The sequence below is a fragment of the Macrobrachium rosenbergii genome, chromosome 16 (assembly GCF_040412425.1).
Source record: "Macrobrachium rosenbergii isolate ZJJX-2024 chromosome 16, ASM4041242v1, whole genome shotgun sequence".
NCBI lineage: Eukaryota > Metazoa > Arthropoda > Malacostraca > Decapoda > Palaemonidae > Macrobrachium > Macrobrachium rosenbergii.
Window position 1 is genome coordinate 17525363 of NC_089756.1, and position 21718 is coordinate 17547080.

The 21718-nt window shown below is 37.2% G+C and overlaps 1 protein-coding gene across 2 annotated transcripts; it reads right to left on the minus strand.

Moving 5' to 3' along the window:
- Positions 1-3528: 3528 nt before the first annotated feature.
- Positions 3529-9176, minus strand: LOC136847126 (uncharacterized). Of its 2 annotated transcripts, XR_010855625.1 has the most exons (4): positions 8849-9149; positions 6332-8383; positions 5862-6028; positions 3529-5572 (listed from the first exon to the last, which is right to left on the minus strand). XR_010855625.1 is itself a non-coding variant. In XM_067118483.1 (2 exons), the coding sequence occupies exons 1-2, from the start codon at positions 9060-9062 to the stop codon at positions 7830-7832; spliced, it is 768 nt and encodes a 255-aa protein (XP_066974584.1). In that variant the 5' UTR covers positions 9063-9176; the 3' UTR covers positions 7697-7829. The 2 variants fall into 2 exon arrangements, 1 of the variants encoding a protein (XP_066974584.1); XM_067118483.1 differs by lacking the exons at positions 3529-5572; positions 5862-6028 and having other exon boundaries at positions 7697-8383; positions 8849-9176.
- Between the last annotated feature and the right edge of the window lie 12542 nt (positions 9177-21718).

The window sequence follows — 21718 nt, forward strand, 5'->3', positions numbered from 1 at the left end:
ATATATATATATATATATATATATATATATATATATATATATATATATATATATATATATATATATATATATATATATGTATGCATCCTTATTTTATAATGAAATTTTCTATTAAAGTTGATTGTATATCTAACACACCTTCAATAATCATCATTTTTGCCCCCCCATTTTCTCTCTCTCTCTCTCTGCTCTTCTCTCTCTCTGGACCTGGTTGTTGTTTGTAAGAAGATAAAGAAATTATTCCCTCTAATCATTTTACTGATTATAGTAACCTTTTATTTTCCTTACCACAACGGACAGCGATTCATACTGCAAGAAAACAGAAAGATAGAGGCTAAGGAACTGACTGATTTCAGAAAGCCAGATCCTCCATCTATACGTGGATATAGATATAGCTATAGATCTCTGACATCTATATATAGACAGTAAGCAAATATTATTATTTTTATATATATTCGTGAACGATAAGCAACGGAAAGGATCAAACAGAAACAAAAGAAGTGGGATTTAGAACGAAGATTGAATATCCTCGAGATTTCAGGGGGTAAAAACGAAGGGCTATCCCCTGCTTGGGCCGGTTGCTGGGAATGGAATCAAGTAAGGAATTTTCCCCCAAAACTGAATTTTCCCTTCTCCCCTGTCTCAGTGTTCGGCTGTCGATTTCGCATATTCTGATATATACCAGAGTAATCAGGAGTTAGTGCTCTTTTCAAAGCATGTAATGTAACGAAATAATCACTTTAATTTCTTTTTCATTAAACCTTGCCGTTCTGGCAGAGAGATACTTTGTGGGGGTACCCGCGGTGAACTGGTTAATAATTCGTCCATAAAAGGAACTATTAATAGATAGTAGCATTTCGGCTGTGTTAGAAGGTTATTAGAGAGAGAGAGAGAGAGAGAGAGAGAGAGAGAGAGAGAGAGAGAGAGAGAGCTGACACGTAACGCACAAAACCACCATCGGTATGAGTAGCTGCGATGCACATAACATATACAGAATATATTTTATTTGCCTCTAATCTATTATGTTCATATTTCTTTCTTTACGTTTACATTTTCTATTTCTTCCCCTCTTGCACCATGCATTAATGACTTCTTTTCACAAGCGCTCTTTCAGTGAATAGCGTGCCGTCTCACCGTGGCTTGGAGACCACGCTGCCACACAGACCACTCTCGCTTTTGTCAAAAACGTTTTGTCTCTAGCAGAAAGGAAAGCGGATATGAACACATGTGGGTGAAGAACACAGGGGAAAGGTCCTCTTTCTTAGATCATGACCTTTCCCAGGAGCTGCTTCAAAGGCAAATTCAGACTACTACTACTAATAATACTACTACTAAGGATCGCTTCCATAGGAGCCGCTTTAAAGGCGAATCCATACTACTACAACTACTACTACTACTATTGAGACGCGCTGCTAGAGGAGCCGTTTCAAAGGCAATTCCGGACTTCTACTACTACTCTAGGTGTGGCCTGCATCTTAGTAACTTGTCAGACGTGCCTCATTTTCGCTGATAGTGAGTAGTATAGATTCTCCGTTGGCTCTCAGTGGAATCATTTACTTCATCATATACAAATTTACGAGGAAAAATTTAAAAGCCGTCAGCTAGTAAAGGGGGTGATCTACAGTAACAACGGGTCTCGGCTTCGTTTGCCTGAGCAGAGCGATACGTTTTGGCTAAAATGAAGGAGTTTGCGCTGCCCCTTGGACACTTGTCGGGATTCTTTTGCCCATCAGTGCCTTTTTTTTGGGGGGGGGGTTCACTAAGAAAAGTATCCTCAAATGTCTGAAATATCAAATTAACGAGATTCTGGTAAAAGTTAGGTTCCACTCTCAATATCTGCCATTATTTGGGGGTACCCGTGTTGAATTGGTTAATAATTTGCCGATAAAAGGAACTATTAATAGATGGCAGCATTTTGGCTGTGTTAGAAGGTCATTATAGAGAGAGAGAGAGAGAGAGAGAGAGAGAGAGAGAGAGAGAGAGAGAGAGAGCTGACGCGTAACGCACAAAACCACCATCGCTGTGAGTAGTTGCGATGCCAAATTTTCCTTCTTCTGAATGATAGCAACTTAATTAACACATGAAACTGGAAGCACATGGGTATGGCCTGCATCTTTGTAACTTGTCAGACGTGCCTCATTTTCGCTGCTAGTGAGTAGTATAGATTCTCCGTTGACTCTCAGTGGAATCATTTACTTCATCATATACAAATTTACAAGAAAACACGTCAGCAAGCAAAAGGGGGCTTTGTTTGCCTGAGCAGAGCGATACGTTTTGGCTAAAATGAAGGAGTTTGCGCTGCCCCTTGGACCACTTGTCGGGACTCTTTTGCCCATCAGTTCCCGGTGGGGGCGGTTGGTTCATTAAGAAAAGTATCCTTAAATTATGAAATATCAAATTAACCAGAATCTAGTAAAAGTTAGTTTCCACTCTCAATATCTGCCATTATTTGGGACTAATCAGATGGTCATTGTTCCGTATGTCATCCCTGTAGAATGTTGTATATATACAGGTCAGAATTGTCGTCAAAGCGGTTAAAGAATTACTGCAATCTCCAGTAGGAACATGAATTAGGAAATGAGGAGGGAATACTCTAACGATTAAGTTATAATGGCGTAAGGTATGACTTACAATAGGATCCACATACACACAAACACTCACAATATATATATATATATATATATATATATATATATATATATATATATATATATATATATATATATATATACATATACAGTACAGTATATACATATATATATGTGTGTGTGTGTGATTTTATATCACATTACTGTAACATTTTGTTTTTCACAAACATTATGCTAAAATTGTCGTTTGATATCCAATTCGCTCTACTTCGGGAATATCACCGAAGGGGAATTGTAACTGATAAACGATTCGGTAGCCGGGAGACTCGAACGCCCGACAGTACGTATCGACGACTTACTTCGACGTCGGTAACTATTTTTGACAGCCGAATGGTTACCGACGTCGACTGAAAGTCGTCGATAAGGGTTCGAGTCCCCCAGGTACCGAATAGTTTATCAACTATGATGCCCCTTGGGTGATATTCCCGAAAGTAGAAAGATTTGGGTATTAAACATATAGCCTAATGTTTGTGATATATATATATATATATATATATATATATATATATATATATATATATATATATATATATATATATCTTCTTCGTTTTAACATGCTTTTTTTCCCATTTTTGTATGGAGTAAGCACGATGCCTTCTTTTGAAGGACTTTGATTTGGCGTTGGGGTAGGCCGTAGCCTCGATCGGCTGACCTGCCTGACATCGCTTATATATATACACACACATAAATCGAATAACTTACAATATACATCTATACATACATAAATAATGTGTATACATACTTGTGGGATACGTATGCTCATAGTTTCTGACTGGTTCGTCAAAATAATCGTTAAGGAAAGGAAGGAACATTAATTTGACAGGATTGCAAACAAGATTACATTGAGATTCGGTTTGTATTCTTGAAATGATACAAAAAATTCATTGTTAAACTGTTCGTTAAGTTTATTTCAAGCATATTGTTATACCCAACCAAGGTAAACCATTAATTTTCTCTATGTGCATAAATTTTTGTAAATAAATGTTTATGTTGCAATGACACCGTACAAAAAAAAAAAAACCAATAACTTGATTTAACAAAAATATATTGAAAGATATTAGGCTTACATCAATCAGGGAAATTTTCGTTCAGATCAGTTAGCCACCTGACGTTAAATATCTTCAGCCGAAGATTACGTCTTGCTTCTTATTGGCCGATGTATGTCAGCTGTAATCTCTGATTGGAGGTCGTTAGCAAGAGAATCCTTGAATTACGATCAACTTCCGTGATATTGGTTGCGGATATTTAACGTAAGCTAAAAAAATATTGTAAATGAAAAACTTAAAGATAAAATATCGGTTGTTAAATCATTGCTATGGAGACCAGTCTGGGACAGAGCCATGACACAAATGATGCATGCTATCCTTTGTTACTTGTCTTTGTTAATGGAAATATCTACAATAACTCTCGTCGAGACACGTCATTCTTTTCAAGAGTGTTCCATTAATGTCGCTATATGGTCGCTTCATCTGGCATCTTTAACATTCGGATATTCACAGTTACTTTATTTCAGTTTACTGCCACGTGACTGAAAACATTCTCTCGGAAATTTCGTGAAGGATTGTTCTTATTTTGTGCAGTCTTTGTGATCTCCTGTGCATTCACGTTCTCATGTTGTAATAATATTTTCAGACTTTTGTGCCTAATATTCGACGTAATATGTTATATCTTTCACTCTTTTCGCAGGCTTTCCTATATAACAAACACCAAACAACACTTAAACCTTTGAAGCTCGTCTCAGTCTTGGTTATTCTTTATGAGGGCCATTAACTAACAGAGAAAGAAGGTCCCAGGGTGAATAAAGTAGGTGCAGAAATGATTGAAATTTGCTTTGGATTTAAACCCTTGGAATCAGGGGAAGGATTTACTTTAAACCCAGTGGATTCAGGGGAGGGATTTACTTTCAAGGTAAGTGAAAAAATGATTGAAATCCGCTTTGGATTTAGACATAATGGAACCAGTGGAGGGATTTACCTTCGAAGCAGGTGACAAAATGATTGAAATCCACTTTGGCTTTAAACGTAATGGGATCAGTGGAGGGATTTACATTCAAGGCAGGTGAAGAATTGATTGAAATCCGCTTTGGATTCAAACCTAATTGTATCTGTCCATGGATTTATTTTCTCCATTCTTTTGTGTGTCTGACCTCCTCCAGTGTCCTAAACCAAAACTCTCACGTTCATGGTTGCTAAAACATTTCTCGTGAGCAAACCTAGATGGCCACATTTAACACTGAAACAACAACAACATGATTGCTGTACTCGGACACTCAAATTATTTGCTGCAACACACAAGAAATTCGTTGACCTTTCCACGTCAATAAAAAGCAAAGTTTTGTATTTTTCTAAGTTGCTATTTTAAGTTTCTGGTATCAAGCATAAGGCATGGGCTTAAAATTCATTTTTGGTTTTTCAAATACAAAGGACTACCAGACCTGTATATACAAAGGAGGCTCACTGAACACAAAATCCAAACATTTATTCTTTTTCCAAACAGCTTGACATTGTTCTGTCAGTTCCTTTGTTAGATCACTGACTTTGAACTTAACACTTACTCACCGTCTTTGACACCATTTTTGTATCTACTTTGCCCTAGTGCTTTATCACAGAGAAAGGGAACGATATCTTATTTTCGCTGCACTCTTTGTTTTTTCACTTGCTGTCACTGTGTTGATTAAACAAGCAACAGTGCTCGGAAAATCTTATTCTCCATCATCTTATATCCATGCAAATGCGAAGCTTCGTCTCTTGAATCATGTAACTTCCTTCACTTACGTGTAAACATTTCAATGAGGACATTGTCCATGAGACAACGGTTGCTGGAAAAGGATTCTGGGGTGTTTCACTGCGGCATTTTCTCTTGTCGTCGTGGAGAGGAGACCAATTTTGTCACACTGTTGACGACCGCAGCCTTATTTCCTTGGTCTGTAATGGTAGAGAAGTTAGGTGGTTATCCGACAATATGTAGAAATTCTCATCAAAACGCATTAGCATGACTTTCAATTAACTTTCTAAAAACAATACATTTTCTTTAATGATAATGCTGTTTGATCACTAGATCTAATCGCATCCTTCCTTTTAATAATTAATGGATCAACGCTATCCGACCTTCAGAAACAGGAAAGGGAAGTACCAATGAACTTGGATTGAAATCTGGCTGTCGTCTTTCTTCTTGACACAAAACAACAACTGCACACATGAGTGCGTCAGCTACCTCTGAATGTCATGTGGAATGACAAGTCACGCGTTGTCAGCAACAGTCAGTGGTAAAAGCAGATCGGAGAAGCCAGGGCGGGTGAGCTGGGTCCAACTTACAGGTTTTTCCTCCTTCGAAAGGGGGGAAAAAATCTTGGCTGCCTTTCTTTGAAGGCGAGATCTCCACTGAAAGGGAATAAACAGAAACTGAAGAATATAGTGATCAGTGTGGTCACTAACCACTGCATTTTAGGTATGCATGCATACACATGCACTGAAGTCTTGAGACTACTTTATTTGTCATGAAAGAAGCATCTTGGAAATAATAATAATTATAATGATGATAATAACAAAACGAATAACAACTTTAATGCTTAGAAAATTAACAAAAACTGAAAAGGTTATGGTCATGACAGAGAGAGAGAGAGAGAGAGAGAGAGAGAGAGAAGAGAAAGTAAATTTTGAACTTCCCATTCTTACAAAACTTACCCTTTGAGAGACGCATTGCTACCAGCTAGTTAATTTCTGGCCTGGGCTGGATATGGGCATCTGGTTGCCCGTGGCATAACCCTTTGCTTCAAAAGTTAAGTATACCTTAGTTTAACCAGACCACTGAGCTGATTAACAGCTCTCCTAGGGCTGGCCCGAAGGATTAGATTTATTTTACGTGGCTAAGAACCAATTGGTTACCTAGCAACGGGACCTACAGCTTATTGTGGAATCCGAACCACATTACAGCGAGAATTTAATTTCTATCACCAGAAATAAATTCCTTTGCTTCAAAGAGTTGTAGAGAACGACGAACCGAATATCTGAATGCAACTGAAAAAGAAGCGGTGTAATATCAACCCTTCCTGTAGTTCCGTTGCTCACAAGTCCACATGAAATTCACTACTTTCCTTATATTTAATGAACAGGCTCTTTATTTAACAAAAACGAGACATTCTGGAAACTGGAAAAAGTCACATTTAGTATGAAGGCTCCCGTTGCTAGGTAACCAATTGGTCCATAACCACGTAAAATAAGTCTAATCCTGCGGACCAGCCTTAGGAGAGCTGTCAATCAGCTCAGTGGTCTGGTTAAACTAAGGTATACTTCATGTCCCCTGGGAACAGGTGGAATGTCTATTTTACCGGTTCGGTAAAGCTTTTGCATTTGATGATAAGTATGTTACTGAATGCGGAAACATGGCATATTTTCTTTAGGAACATTCCGAGGCGATTCTTAAAGATTGTTCGGCTAGATTAAGTTGCTGACAGTCCAGATTGCTGTAAGTACGGACAGCTTAGCTACCAAGTGATTCTCAGGGATCTTTAGGGTCTCGGCAAGTTCCTCTCCATATCGTGTCTTTCGAGGATAAGTTTAGAAGTAGTCATGTGACAAACTGTGCTTTGAATCGATGAATGTGGAAGTTTGTGTGCTTGGAAATTCCTCTTTTTCCTGCTATAATGAGACTGATATTCATGGTAGCCGTTTACTTCGTATTGCTTAGGAAACAGGGACGTCAAACATTATGAAGTTATGTTTTGTTAGGTGTCCATTAGTAGGCCCTTAGTAAAAGAGGGCAATAAGCTTTTTTTTTTTACTTAGTTTCAGTTTGAAAGTCTTTTGTAAATGACCAGTGTTGACATATGTAAGAAAAGAGCCAGTTTAATAACTAAGCTGTGTTCAAGGCTCATAAGATTAATCTCTTCTCAAAAAGAAACATAAATTTCCCTAACGTGTCCTATTGCTGCTCTGTCCCCTGATTCAGAAATATCTCATTTTCATTCTTTTGTGCACATGAAGTTAAAATCCTAATTAGGGAGATTTTCTCTTATGTGGTGTAAGGTAAAATTAGGCAGCCGTCTGAATGAAAGACAATATCCAAGACTGGTCCCTGGCTCATTATTTTTTTTTAAGGATCTCCTACATCAAATCTAGCATAAATCAATGTACTTGCATATCAAGAACCTCTAAAGGAGGTTCTTGATATGCCTTCAAGGAGTTAAAGACTTCCCTGAGGAAAATGTGATGTCATGTCGAGAACACGTTCCCGGAGGGTGCCCTGAAACTGTTGTAATAATTTGATGTTATCCGTTAACTTCTGCGACAGTTTGGAGAGTTCTTCTGTCTCTTTCTTAACTTCTTCTATTTGGCTGCGTAAGGACTGTATGTGCCCTTTCGTTTGGTCCCTGTGCTTCTTTGCATTGATGGCATTCTGTCGCCTTTTCTCCGTCATCTCATCCTGAAATGGCTGGGCCATCTCATACAGTTTATGCTTTTTGGGTCTACTCCCCCTGGGCAGGGAAGGATATAAAAGAGCTTCTGCTTTTGGTCTGCGACCTCTCCTCCTCCTCCTCGGCGGTTCTTCCTTAACTTCACTGGAGAGAGGAGTTTGGTGCAAGGAGCCATTAAGATCACTTTCATTTTGGTCAAACAGTAAAGTCTCTGCAGTGTAGTTGCTGGAATCATCGAGGTCATTCCAGTCTTCGAATGGCAGGTCTATCGAGCAAGTGAATGGATTATCTGAGGTCGTTCCTTGCTCAAGGAATTCGCAACCTGAGAATGAAAGGAGAGAAAGTATGTCATACACCAGTACCACTCACACTTGAGCGTCTTTAAAAAAAAAAAAAGATAACATACAGAGCACTTCTGACCTCTATTTCACATTTCTCTCGCAAATTTAGCCACGAAGCAGGTGAGAATTCCTCCACTAACTTGTACTAGAACTCAGTTAGAGGCATAGACATAAATCGAAAGTAATCCAGTTTTTTTTTATTCTGTCATTATTAACTGGATCGATCATCGCATGAAACGCAGCTATTCAAGGTCGAAGTCAGCAGAAGATCGAATAGAAATATGACCATTAACGATATGACGTCTAGCAAAGGAGTTACTTGGCTAGGTATCACCTGACGTCACAGCCTTAACGAAAACAATCACGGGTGTTGTGGGGGGTGGAGGGGCGGGGGGTTGTTGGAATCTCTATCACAATACGTTTTTGCCTCACACGAAGCTCCTTACCTTCGAACTCGATGTCCGTGGGGACGCCCAGTGACTCGACGATAACCTTGTTTTCGTCATTGTCGACGTATAGATGCGAGAGGGGGTCGATGTCAGCGTTCTGTGAATTCGTTAGTTCGAATATTGCTTCCATGTCGATGCAGACGTCTTTTTCATTCAGGGAAATACAGATAGCACTCTCAGAGGTACTCAGAATGGCCTTTAGTTTTTTCATTTAAAATGAAATAACCATATGAAACTTAATAATTGCTATACCAACTCGTGCAGACTTGTAGTCTAGAGCGGTGGCTGACGATATACTGAGAGCGCCAGAGCGGTGATTCAGTTGCCAGTTGCGCATGAGCGTTTGAGCAAGCCTGGACGTATTTCTGACGCATATAGATAATAAATAGTCGCCATGAATGTGTATGAACATTAAAGAAATGTGTCAGATATCACTATGAAAAAGTGCCGGGTATGACACCAAATTTTGCAGTAATGAAACGCACCCTTCCGACCCCAAAAAAAAAAAAAAAAAATCAACCGTGTGGCACTTCATACGTTTCTGGTAACTTCCACTTAGAGCGAAAACACTTCAAGCAGGGAAAGGAAATGCCAAGCCCGATCTTATTGTAATTTTTTGCGTGTTAGGTTGTTGGAGTCCAATAAGTATTAATATCTTTGTTATAATTCAAAATAACAACAATGATAATACTACTATCACATTGATTATGCATTATAAGCCGGCATTGCAATGCATTTTCATCTTACCATTCAAAATGTGAACATCTTTAAATATATAAAAGTTCATACACTCATAGAATAATAATTTCAGAATGAAATTTTAAGGGCTGCTCTACGAGCAAGAGCCCGCGCAAGCACAATGCTGGCTCAGGCTAAAACAAGTACTGAATGAAATATGAGAGAGAGAGAGAGAGAGAGAGAGAGAGAGAGAGAGAGAGAGAGAAACTTTCTATTGGTAGATGAGTGTATTCACGTGCTTGTTCCCACACACGTAAGACGCAGACACATGGCATGAACATTTGCAGTAAACGGTGAGAAAAAATGAAATACTTTGCACAGTAAGCTGAGGCTGAGAACTGCTCAGTATTTTTCCTTATTTATTGTGGTTTAAATAAGTTTATGTAAATTTGTTTGTACCTTCTTTTCATTAACACTGCTTCATTTCCTAAATTGCAGTAGCCAATGAATATCGTATGGTGATTTGAAATAGCCAGAATTATGGAGACCCCCATAATACCAACAGAATTTAATGATGAGAATTGAGCGTCATTACAGACTCGTGAATACGATTTTTTATATAAAAAGTTGTGTTGGCAGGCCTGGGAATTTTATGGTCAAACGTATGCCATCACGATCAGAGATTTCTACTCGTACGTATTTAGCGCTCATCGTGTTATTTTAGAATATACATATATGCGTACATAAAATAAGTACCTTCATAAATACATGGATAAAAGCGTACGTATTATGTTGTAGTTCCTATTACGTGTTGCTTTCGTATAAATAGTAAGTTACTTCGGGAAAGTTGGTAGCACTGTTCCTCTCCCACCCCAAAATCCCTGGTCTACTGCAGAAGGTTTAAGATTATCCAGCCAATAGAAAAACAGCCATACGTATAACTTGGAGCACGGTGAACGTATCTGATGACTGTTGCACCTACGTGGATACATACATACATACATACATACGTACATACATGCTTATGTATATGGCCGTTTTTTCCAAGAAAAAATGATTCAGTGAAGGCAGAAACAAATTACGAATTTTAATCACGTCCTTCTTGTTCTTCGAGTAAGAACGCTGGCGTCTTCAAAGGGTGCAAACTAAAATTGACGACACGATGCCAGCAAACTGCATGCTTATTTCTCCTTAAGGGATTTGGTCGAACTCGAGAAGGACGTGCCGTTGGTATCAGAGCAACTAAAGTAACGACAAAAACATCAACAATGAGGTTATCTGAGGTTGACGTACGTCATTATTCAACATTCAAACTTCTGAAGCAATTTCACAACGATAAACGCTGTGCCCAGAATATAAACAACCTATGTTTTAACAGAAATATTTGATAATGTAATATTTTAAAACATAACATGTTTTTTACATTAACTAATGATTAAGTGATGCAGATATACGTATGGCACACGCACTCTCACGGACAGACACACACACACACACACATACATATATATATATATATATATATATATATATATATATATATATATATATATATACTGTATATATAATATATATTTTTTTACTTTATTGTCAAAGCGTTTGACGATTTCCTTCATGCAGGACAATGATCCTTTTGAGTATCTTGTCTTCGTGTACAGTACATACATGCATACACACACACACACACACACACACACATATATATATATATATATATATATATATATATATATATATATATATATATATATATATATATATATATATATATATATATATATATATGTGAAACTTTTATCAGACCGTGATTTATATACAGTCATTAAGCTTAATGATTATATATATATACTGTATATATGTGTGTATATATGTACATTACATATATGTATATATATGTATGTATATGTGTATATGCATGTATGTGTAGTATAAGAAGACAAGATACTCAAAAGAATCAATGTCCCCCACGCGGAATATCGTCAAACGTTTTGACAGCAAGTCTGAACCCAGCCAGCCAGAGTACATTGTAACGCAGACTCCCCCCACAGCTTCAGTCAGGCTTGGTAATGCGTCACTTTACGTTCTGCGTCGAAACGAAATAGCCTTTATTGTTTACGTGGCTTAGCCAAACAACGTAATTTTCACTGACAAGGCGGATTTTTGATAACACGTTTCGCTTAAACGCCGAGACTTGGAGTCGTTAATTCCTATAGTCGCCTATGGTCATAAAGTAAAGCAATGCATATCTAGATGAGTTTCACCGTAAGATAAACTTTTTTAATTATCTAGTATCTAACTAACACACACACACTATAATTCTATATACGTATATATATATATATATATATATATATATATATATATATATATATATATATATATGTGTGTGTGTGTGTGTGTGTGTGTGTGTGTGTGTGTGTGTGTGTGTGTGTGGAATCTACTGGTCTCTTTTTTACCAGATACCTGTGTAATTGCCCTCTGAACTTCTCGAATTCACACACATATACAGTATATATGCTGTATATAGATTTATATGAGTGTGTGTGTTTGCATATGTGCGTGAGTGTTATCATCTAGATTTGCATTACGTTACTTATATGACCCGAGGCGGCTATAGGAGTTAAGGACTCCCACTCCCAGCGGTCAAGCAAAACGTATGTTATCAAAATTGCCTCTTGCTCATATCCGCCCATCGCGGATGTCAGTCAAAATCACGTTCGCTTGACGAAGCCACGCAAACAGTAAAGGCTGTTCATGAACTGAGAGTAATAAGAAAGATCCTGTATGTAGAGAACTTTTTTACTCTTACTCATTTTCAGCGAAATGCGTAAAGTGATGCAATACCACGGCTGGCTAAAGCTGTATAGGGAGTCCTCCGTTAAATTGTACTTGGCAACTCTAGCTGGGTTAGACTTGGCGATCAAAAAGTTACACGACTTTCTTCTCATGGGACAAGGATATATATATATATATATATATATATATATATATATATATATATATATATATATATATATATAAAATGTTTGTGTGTGTATATATATATATATATATATATATATATATATATATATATATATATATATATATATATATATATATATATATATATATATATATATCCCATGTGAGGTAGCGCCCCCTTGCTTCAACCCCTTTCGTTTCTTGTACTCTACCTCCGTGCACATTCTCTGTCTTCCATCTTACTTTCCACCCTCTCTTAACAATTGATTCATAGTGCAACTGCGAGGTTTTCCTCCTGTTACACCTTTCAAACCTTTTACTGTCAATTTCCGTTTCAGCGCTGAATGACTTCATAGGTCCCAGTGCTTGGCCTTTGGCCTAAATTCTGTATTCAATCAATTATATATAGAGGAATTACGCTTCGGCCAACCTGCTATTAGGTACTAGCCAAAATTATAGAAGATAAATTAGAACCTTACATAGAGACAGCATTGGGTGAATATCAATGCAGATTCAGAAAAGGAAGATCAACAACTGACCAGATTTTTACTATTAGACAGATAATAGAAAAACACTGGGAGTATAATAGAGACATGTGACAGGTTTTTGTAGACTTTAAACAAGCGTACGATAGCATCCTTAGACCATCAATGTGGAATGTTGTGAAGGAATTCGGTATACCAGAAAAGCTTATAAACTTGTTAAAAGTATGCTACAGGAATAGTAAGAGTTGTGTCCAGGTGGGAAGGAAAAAGACAGAATGTTTTGAAATTAAAACATGTTTGAGACAGGGACCCCTTCTATCTCCAATGTTATTTAATCTAATTTTAGAGAAAATAATGCGGGGTATCGAGGAAGTTGAGGGTGGGTCACCTACGGAGATATAAGTGCCAAAGTCCTTGCATTTGCAGGTGATGTTGACAAATAGGTACAGATATGCAAAATATAGAACGGTTGTATATACCAATCAAAGAAACTGCTGCCAGAGTGGGACTAGAGATCAGTGGAAGTAAAACCAAAATGGTGAGGGTGTCAAGGAACAACCAACAACAACAGCAACAACAAAATATGGGAGATACTGAGAGCGTGAGGGAATTTAAATATCTAGGAAGTATGTTAACACCCAGAAATGAGATGGAGAGAGAATTACAGCATGAACAGATGCTTTTACAGTCTACAACATCTTTTAAAGAGAAGAAACAGCACAAGGTCTACCAAATTAAGAATTTACAGCACCATTATCAGGACCCTAGTACTATATGGTTGTGAGGCCTGGACACTGACTAAACGTCAAGAACAGAAACTACTGGTTTTTGAAAATAACATTTTGCGTAGAATGACGGGTCCCATTTACGATATAAATGAAGGTGTTTGGAGAAGAAGGCACAACAGTGAAATGAAAGATTCAACCAGACAACAGCTAATAACTGGCTCTGTAAGATCGCAGAGGATACGTTGGGCTGGACATGTGGTTAGAATGGAAGAGGGCAGAATGCCTAAAGTGGAAGGGAGAAGACCGGTGGGGAGACCGAGGATGAGATGGAAAGATAATGTGTTTAGAGATCTAAGAGAATTGGGAGTGGAGGATCCTGAGAATAACTGCAGAGACACAGCTCTCAACAGAGGAGCGTGGAGAGGTCTGGTGCAAGCGGCCATGGGCCACCAAGAGGCCCGAGAGCCACCGGAGTAGAGTAGAGTAGTGTAATTATATATATATATATATATATATATATATATAAATAAAGAGATACATGTCTCGAACAGGGAAAAGATATCTTATTCTGAAGAATGCAACCAAGGTAATAAGTCTTCTTGAAGGATGACTTCAAACCAGGAAAAATATTTCCTTTATAGAAAAAAATGTAACTAGGAAAAAACTTCCTTAAACGAAAACATCCCTAATCTAAGACGTCTGACAGGGAGGAAACGTCTCTCTCTCTCTCTCTCTCTCTCTCTCTCTCTCTCTCTCTCTCTCTCTCTCTCTCTCTCTCTCTCTCTCTCTCTGAAAATAGGAAAATGAAGTCTGAGAAAATGACGCCAACCCAATGAAACTTTTATCATATGAAACGTTTTGAAGCAGTAAAACTTCAGTCTTTTCAGCCGGGGTATTAATTATCGTAACTTTTCTCCTTTAGAGATAAAATCTTAAATGTTCTCTTAGAGATAAAATCTTAATTTTTCTTTAGATAAAATCTTAAATTCTGAAAAATTCGGTGAAAATGAGGTTCCTGCCCTCAGTAAGTTTTATGAAATTTTAACCTATTCGTATCTTATCACTTCTTCAGCGACTAAAATCCTCGTATTATAACTTAGTTTCAACAAATTAAAACTTTATCTTACTCTCGCCATATTTTATAACCTTTATTTGTTTATCTATTTATTTATTAATATGAAGTCACCAGTACTTTTCCGTAAAATCTCGTCTAATACGTTTCTCTCTTTGTCCTTCATGAAACCATTGTTTTGTTCATTCGTGTGACTGACAACGCGCAGGACGTAGAGCAGTTTAGTAACTGGAGAGTTGAGACACACTCTTTATCGAAACGCTATACGTACGTTCCTCTCCCCCGCCCCAGCAGTGGTATGAACGTATGAACGTATTCGGTTGTTCCCGATGTTTCGGAAGCAGCGTCTCATGTGGGACAGCATCGGTGATTGTGATTCAGTGTGCTGCTAGCAGCTCCTCGCTGCTGTCGTCAACAGGTCACAGTGCCCGGTGAGGCTGTGTCGACACTAGTGGTAGATTTAATTTCGAACTCCAGACACCAGTCAATCTACTGTACAGGATACCAAGAGCGGGGACAATTACGCACACTGAGGATTCTGGAACAGTTCCGTCAGAAATAGCTCCACAAAGGCGACAAGGAACAGACTCGGGTGGAAGCCGCTGACAGGCATGAGGACCACGACATTTTTACGAATAAGTATCGTTTGAGAATGTGAAAAATTTTCCAATGTGATTAGTCTTCTCTTCCCGTGACTTCATCCTTTCTGTTGAGAAATCTCATCAGTGGTATATGGTAGATTCTCCTTCAGGTCCATTTATTATCTTTTTACTGTGCCATAGAATGACAAATAAGATCACTGTTTTTTTTCCATACAGAATTATTCTCTCTTCCACACAAGACATGGTGAAGGCTATAGCACTATGACTTTTTATCCATAAGTGTATATATCTGTTCCAGCAAAAAACAGTCATGAATGTTACTCCTTTATGGTTGCTTTTTACACCTCTCTCTCTCTCTCTCTCTCTCTCTCTCTCTCTCTCTCTCTCTCTCTCTCTCTTATGAACAAAATCATGCAGGTTACCCAATCTTAGTTCCTTCATTATTAATTTCATCCTCCCTCTATCTATCAAAGTTGAACATTTTATTTTCCTTCTCTTCTATAGACATTACCATGAAGCTAATGGTATCGTGGCTCCTTCTATATACGCATTACTCTCCCTCTATCTTTCACAAACAAAATTATGATGGTTGCTCCATCGTGGTTTTGTTCTTTGTACACATTATTCTCCCTCTATCTTCCGCAGACAAAATCATGAAGGATACTCCATCATGGTTTATTCTATATACACTTTATTCTCCCTCTGTCTTCCACAGACAAAATCATGAAGGTTACTCCATCATGGTTTTTTTCTATACTCATTAGTCTCCCTCTATCTTCCATAGACCAAATCATGAAGGCTATTCCAATATGGTTTTTCTATATACACTTTATTCTCCCTCTGTCTTCCACAGACAAAATCATGAAGGTTACTCCATCATGGTTTTTTCTCTATACACTTTATTCTTCCTCTATCTTCCACAGACAAAATCATGAAGGTTACTTCATCATGGCTTCTTCTGTACACACTTAATTCTCCATCTGTCTTCCAAAGACAAAACGATGAAGGTTATTCCTTCATGGTTTCTTCTTTATACACTTTATTCTCTCTCTATCTTACACAGACAAAATCATAAAGGTTACTCCACCATGATTTCTTCTCTATACACTTTATTCTCACTCTATCTTACACAGACAAAATCATGAAGGTTACTCCACCATGATTTCTTCTCTATACACTTTATTCTCACTCTATCTTACACAGACAAAATCATGAAGGTTACTCCACCATGATTTCTTCTCTATACACTTTATTCTCTCTCTATCTTACACAGACAAAATCATGAAGGTTACTCCACCATGATTTCTTCTCTATACACTTTATTCTCTCTCTATCTTACACAGACAAAATCATGAAGGTTACACCACCATGATTTCTTCTCTATACACTTTATTCTCACTCTGTCTTACACAGACAAAATCATGAAGGTTACTCCACCATGATTTCTTCTCTATACACTTTATTCTACTGTCTTCCACAGACAAAATCATGAAGGTTACTCCATCATGGTTTCTTCTCTATACACTTTATTCTCCCTCTACCTTCCGCAGACAAAATCATAAAGGTTACTTCAAGGTGGTTTTTTCTCTATACACTTTATTCTCCCTCTATCTTCCACAGACAAAATCATGAAGGTTACTTCATCATGGCTTCTTCTCTATACACTTAATTCTCCATCTGTCTTCCAGAGACAAAACCATGAAGGTTATTCCTTCATGGTTTCTCCTTTATACACTTTATTCTCTCTCTATCTTACACAGACAAAATCATGAAGGTTACTCCACCATGATTTCTTCTCTATACACTTTATTCTCTCTCTATCTTACACAGACAAAATCATGAAGGTTACTCCACCATGATTTCTTCTCTATACACTTTATTCTACTGTCTTCCACAGACAAAATCATGAAGGTTACTCCATCATGGTTTCTTCTCTATACACTTTATTCTCCCTCTGTCTTCCACAGAAAAAATCATAAAGGTTACTCCAAGGAGGTTTCTTCTGTATACACTTTATTCTCCCTCTATCTTCCACAGACAAAATCATAAAGGTTACTCCAAGGAGGTTTTTTCTCTATACACTTTATTCTCCCTCTATCTTCCACAGACAAAATCATGAAGGTTACTTCATCATGGCTTCTTGTCTATAGACCTAATTCTCCATCTGTCTTCCAAAGACAAAACCATGAAGGTTATTCCTTCATGATTTCTTCTTTATACACTTTATTCTCTCTCTATCTTACACAGACAAAATCATGAAGGTTACTCCACCATGATTTCTTCTCTATATACGTTATTCTCCTGTCTTCTACAGACAAAATCATGAAGGTTACTCCATCATGGTTTCTTCTCTATACCCTTTTTCTCCTTCTATCTTCCACAGACAAAATCATAAAGGTTACTCCAAGGTGGTTTTTTCTCTATACACTTTATTCTCCCTCTATCTTCCACAGACAAAATCATGAAGGTTACTTCATCATGGCTTCTTCTCTATACACTTAATTCTCCATCTGTCTTCCAAAGACAAAACCATGAAGGTTATTCCTTCACGGTTTCTTCTTTATACACTTTATTCTCTCTCTATCTTACACAGACAAAATCATGAAGGTTACACCACCATGATTTCTTCTCTATACACTTTATTCTCTCTCTATCTTACACAGACAAAATCATGAAGGTTACTCCACCATGATTTCTTCTCTATACACTTTATTCTACTGTCTTCCACAGACAAAATCATGAAGGTTACTCCATCATGGTTTCTTCTCTATACACTTTATTCTCCCTCTACCTTCCATTTACAAAATCATAAAGGTTACTCCAAGGTGGTTTTTTCTCTATACACTTTATTCTCCCTCTATCTTCCACAGACAAAATCATGAAGGTTGCTTCATCATGTCTTCTTCTCTATACACTTAAATCTCCATCTGTCTTCCAAAGACAAAACATGAAGGTTATTCCTTCATGGTTTCTTCTTTATACACTTTATTCTCTCTCTATCTTACACAGACAAAATCATGAAGGTTACTCCACCATGATTTCTTCTCTATACACTTTATTCTCCTGTCTTCCACAGACAAAATCATGAAGGTTACTCCATCATTGTTTCTTCTCTGTGCACTTTATTCTCCCTTTATGTTCCACTGACAAAATCATGAAGGTTACTTCATCATGGCTTCTTCTCTATACACTTAATTCTCCATCTGTCTTCCACAGACAAAACCATGAAGGTTATTCCTTCATGGTTTCTTCTTTATACACTTTATTCTCTCTCTATCTTACGCAGACAAAATCATGAAGGTTACTCCACCATGATTTCTTCTCTATACACTTCATTCTCCCTCTATCTTCCACAGACAAAACCATGAAGGTTATTCCTTCATGGTTTCTTCTTTATACACTTTATTCTCTCTCTATCTTACACAGACAAAATCATGTAGGCTACTCTACCTTGGTTTCTTCACTATACACTTTAGTCTTCCTCTGTCTTCCACAGACAAAATCATGAAGGTTACTCCATCATGGTTTCTTCTCTATACCCTTTTTCTCCTTCTATCTTCCACGGACAAAATTATGAAGATTACTCCATCATGGTCTCTTCTTTATACCCTTTTTTTCTCCCTCTATCTTTCACAGACAAAATCATGAAGGTTACTCCATCATGATTTCTTCTTTATACAATTTATTCTTCCTTTATCTATCACAGACAAAATCATGAAGGTTACTCCATCATGGTTTCTTCACTATACACTTTATTCTCCCTCTATCTTCCACAGACAAAGTCATGAAGGTTACTCCATCATGGTTTCTTTTGTATACATTTTATTCTCCTTCTATCTTCCGCAGACAAAATCATAAAGGTTACTCAATCATGGTTTCTTCTCTATACACTTTATTCTCCGTCTATCTTCCACAGACAAAATCATGAAGGTTACTCCACCATGGTTTCTTCTCTAGACACTTTATTCTTCTTCTACCTTCCACAAACAAAATCATGGAGGTTACTCCACCATGGTTTCTTCTCTTTACACTTTATTTTCCATCTATCTTTCACAGACAAAATCATGAAGGTTACTCTATCTTGGTTTTTTCTCTATACACTTTATTCTCCCTCTATCTTCCACAGACAAAGTGATGAAGCTTATTCCATCACGGTTTCGTCTTTGTACACTTTATTCTCTCTGTCTTTCACAGACAAAATCATGTAGGTTATTTTACCATGGTTTCTTCACTATGCACTTTATTCTCCCTCTGTCTTCCACAAACAAAATCATGAAGGTTACTCCAAGATGGCTTCTTCTTTATACCATTTTTCGCCTTCTATCTTCCACAGACAAAATTATGAAGGTTACTCCATCATGGTTTCTTCTTTATACACTTTATTCTCCCACTGTCTTTCACAGACAAAATCATTAAGGTTACTCCATCATGGTTTCTTTTTTATGCAATTTATTCTTCCTCTATCTATCACAGAGAAGTATTAGTAGTACTAAAGTAGTTTAACTAGACCACTGATCTGACTTTCAGCTCTTGTAGGACTTGCCTGAAGGATTAGGATAAAATACCCCATACGCTCACGTTCTCATACTGTAACACATGCACACAATGAATACATTTACTCATGCTTCCATACTAAAAAGGTATATTAAAATTCATAATAAATTAAGTAATATTAAAAAAGATTTTAAATTTAAATTCGACAAATGGTATGTTTTCGTGCTTTTATTATTTACTTATTTTTATATTTTATCTATCAAACCACAGTTCCTCATGAACAACCAAATTTCATTTATTGATTTATTCTCAAAAGTTGACAGTTGCTGTTGGTCAAACTTTGGACACTCACATAACACATGTCTAACTGTTATTATCACCCTGCACTCTGATCACTCGGGAGCCTGGCCATGTGGGCTGCTCATTAAGTGGCCATGTGTCAGACGAGTATGGCCTATTCTGAGACGTGTTAGAATTACTTGTGCGTGTCTCCTCTGATATGATGAACTCTGTCTTTTAATATTAGGTTTTATTTGTTTCAATTTATTACTTTCAGGTTCTTTATTCCATATATATTGCCATTTATTTATGATACCCATTTTTATGTCTGTTACATAATCAGTAACAGGGATATTCACATTTGATCTTGTCATGTGGGTTGCTTCTGTGGCTGCTTTGTCTGCATCTTCATTTCCTTTGATCCCTACATGGGCAGGGATCCAACTCATTTCTACATTTTTTCCATTATTACATAAGTTATGGAGATATAATTTAATTTGTTGTACTATATTATTTTTTGATTTGTAACTCTGAATAGCTTCTATAGTGCTTCTCGAGTTACTAAAAATCACAAAATTATTGAATGATGTTTCTTTAATTATTTTAATGGCTGATGCAATTCCATACAATTCTGCTGTAAATACCGAAGCATTATTAGGAAGAGAGAGCTGATAAGTTTTGTCTTGGGACACTGCAGCATATCCCACCCCGTGCCCGGATTTAGATCCATCTGTATACAGTATATTGCGTAACGTGGACCTTTTCGGCTTATATTCTCTATTGTATGTTGTCTATGGTGTTCTGGTGTATATGAGTTACTTTTTGAAAATCATGAAGGTTACTCCACCATGGTCTCTTCTTTGTACACTTTATTCTCCCTCTATCTTTCACAGACAAAATCATGAGGGTTACTCCACCGTGGTTTCTTCTCTATATATTTTATTCTCCCTCTATCTTCCACGGACAAAATCATGAAGGTTACTCCATAATGGTTTCTTCTTTATACACTTTATTCTCCCCCTATCTTCCACAGACAAAATCATGAAGGTTACTCCACCATGGTTTCTTCACTATACACTTTATTCTCCCTCTATCTTCCACAGACAAAATCATGAAGGTTACTCCACCATGGTTTCTTCACTATACACTTTATTCTCCCTCTATCTTCCACAGACAAAATCATGAAGGTTACTCCACCATGGTTTCTTCACTATAAACTTTATTTTCAATCTATCTTCCACAGACAAAATCATGAAGGTTACTCCATCATGGTTTCTTCTTTATACACTTTATTCTCCCCCTATCTTCCACAGACAAAATCATGAAGGTTACTCCATCATGGTTTTTTCTTTATACACTTTATTCTCCCTCTATCTTCCAGAGACAAAATCATGAAGGTTACTCCACCATGGTTTCTTCACTATACACTTTATTCTCCATCTATCTTCCACAGACAAAATCGTGAAGGTTACTCCATCACGGTTTCTTCTCTATACCATTTTCTCCATCTATCTTCCACAGACAAAATCATGAAGGTTACTCCACCATGGTTTCTTCACTATACA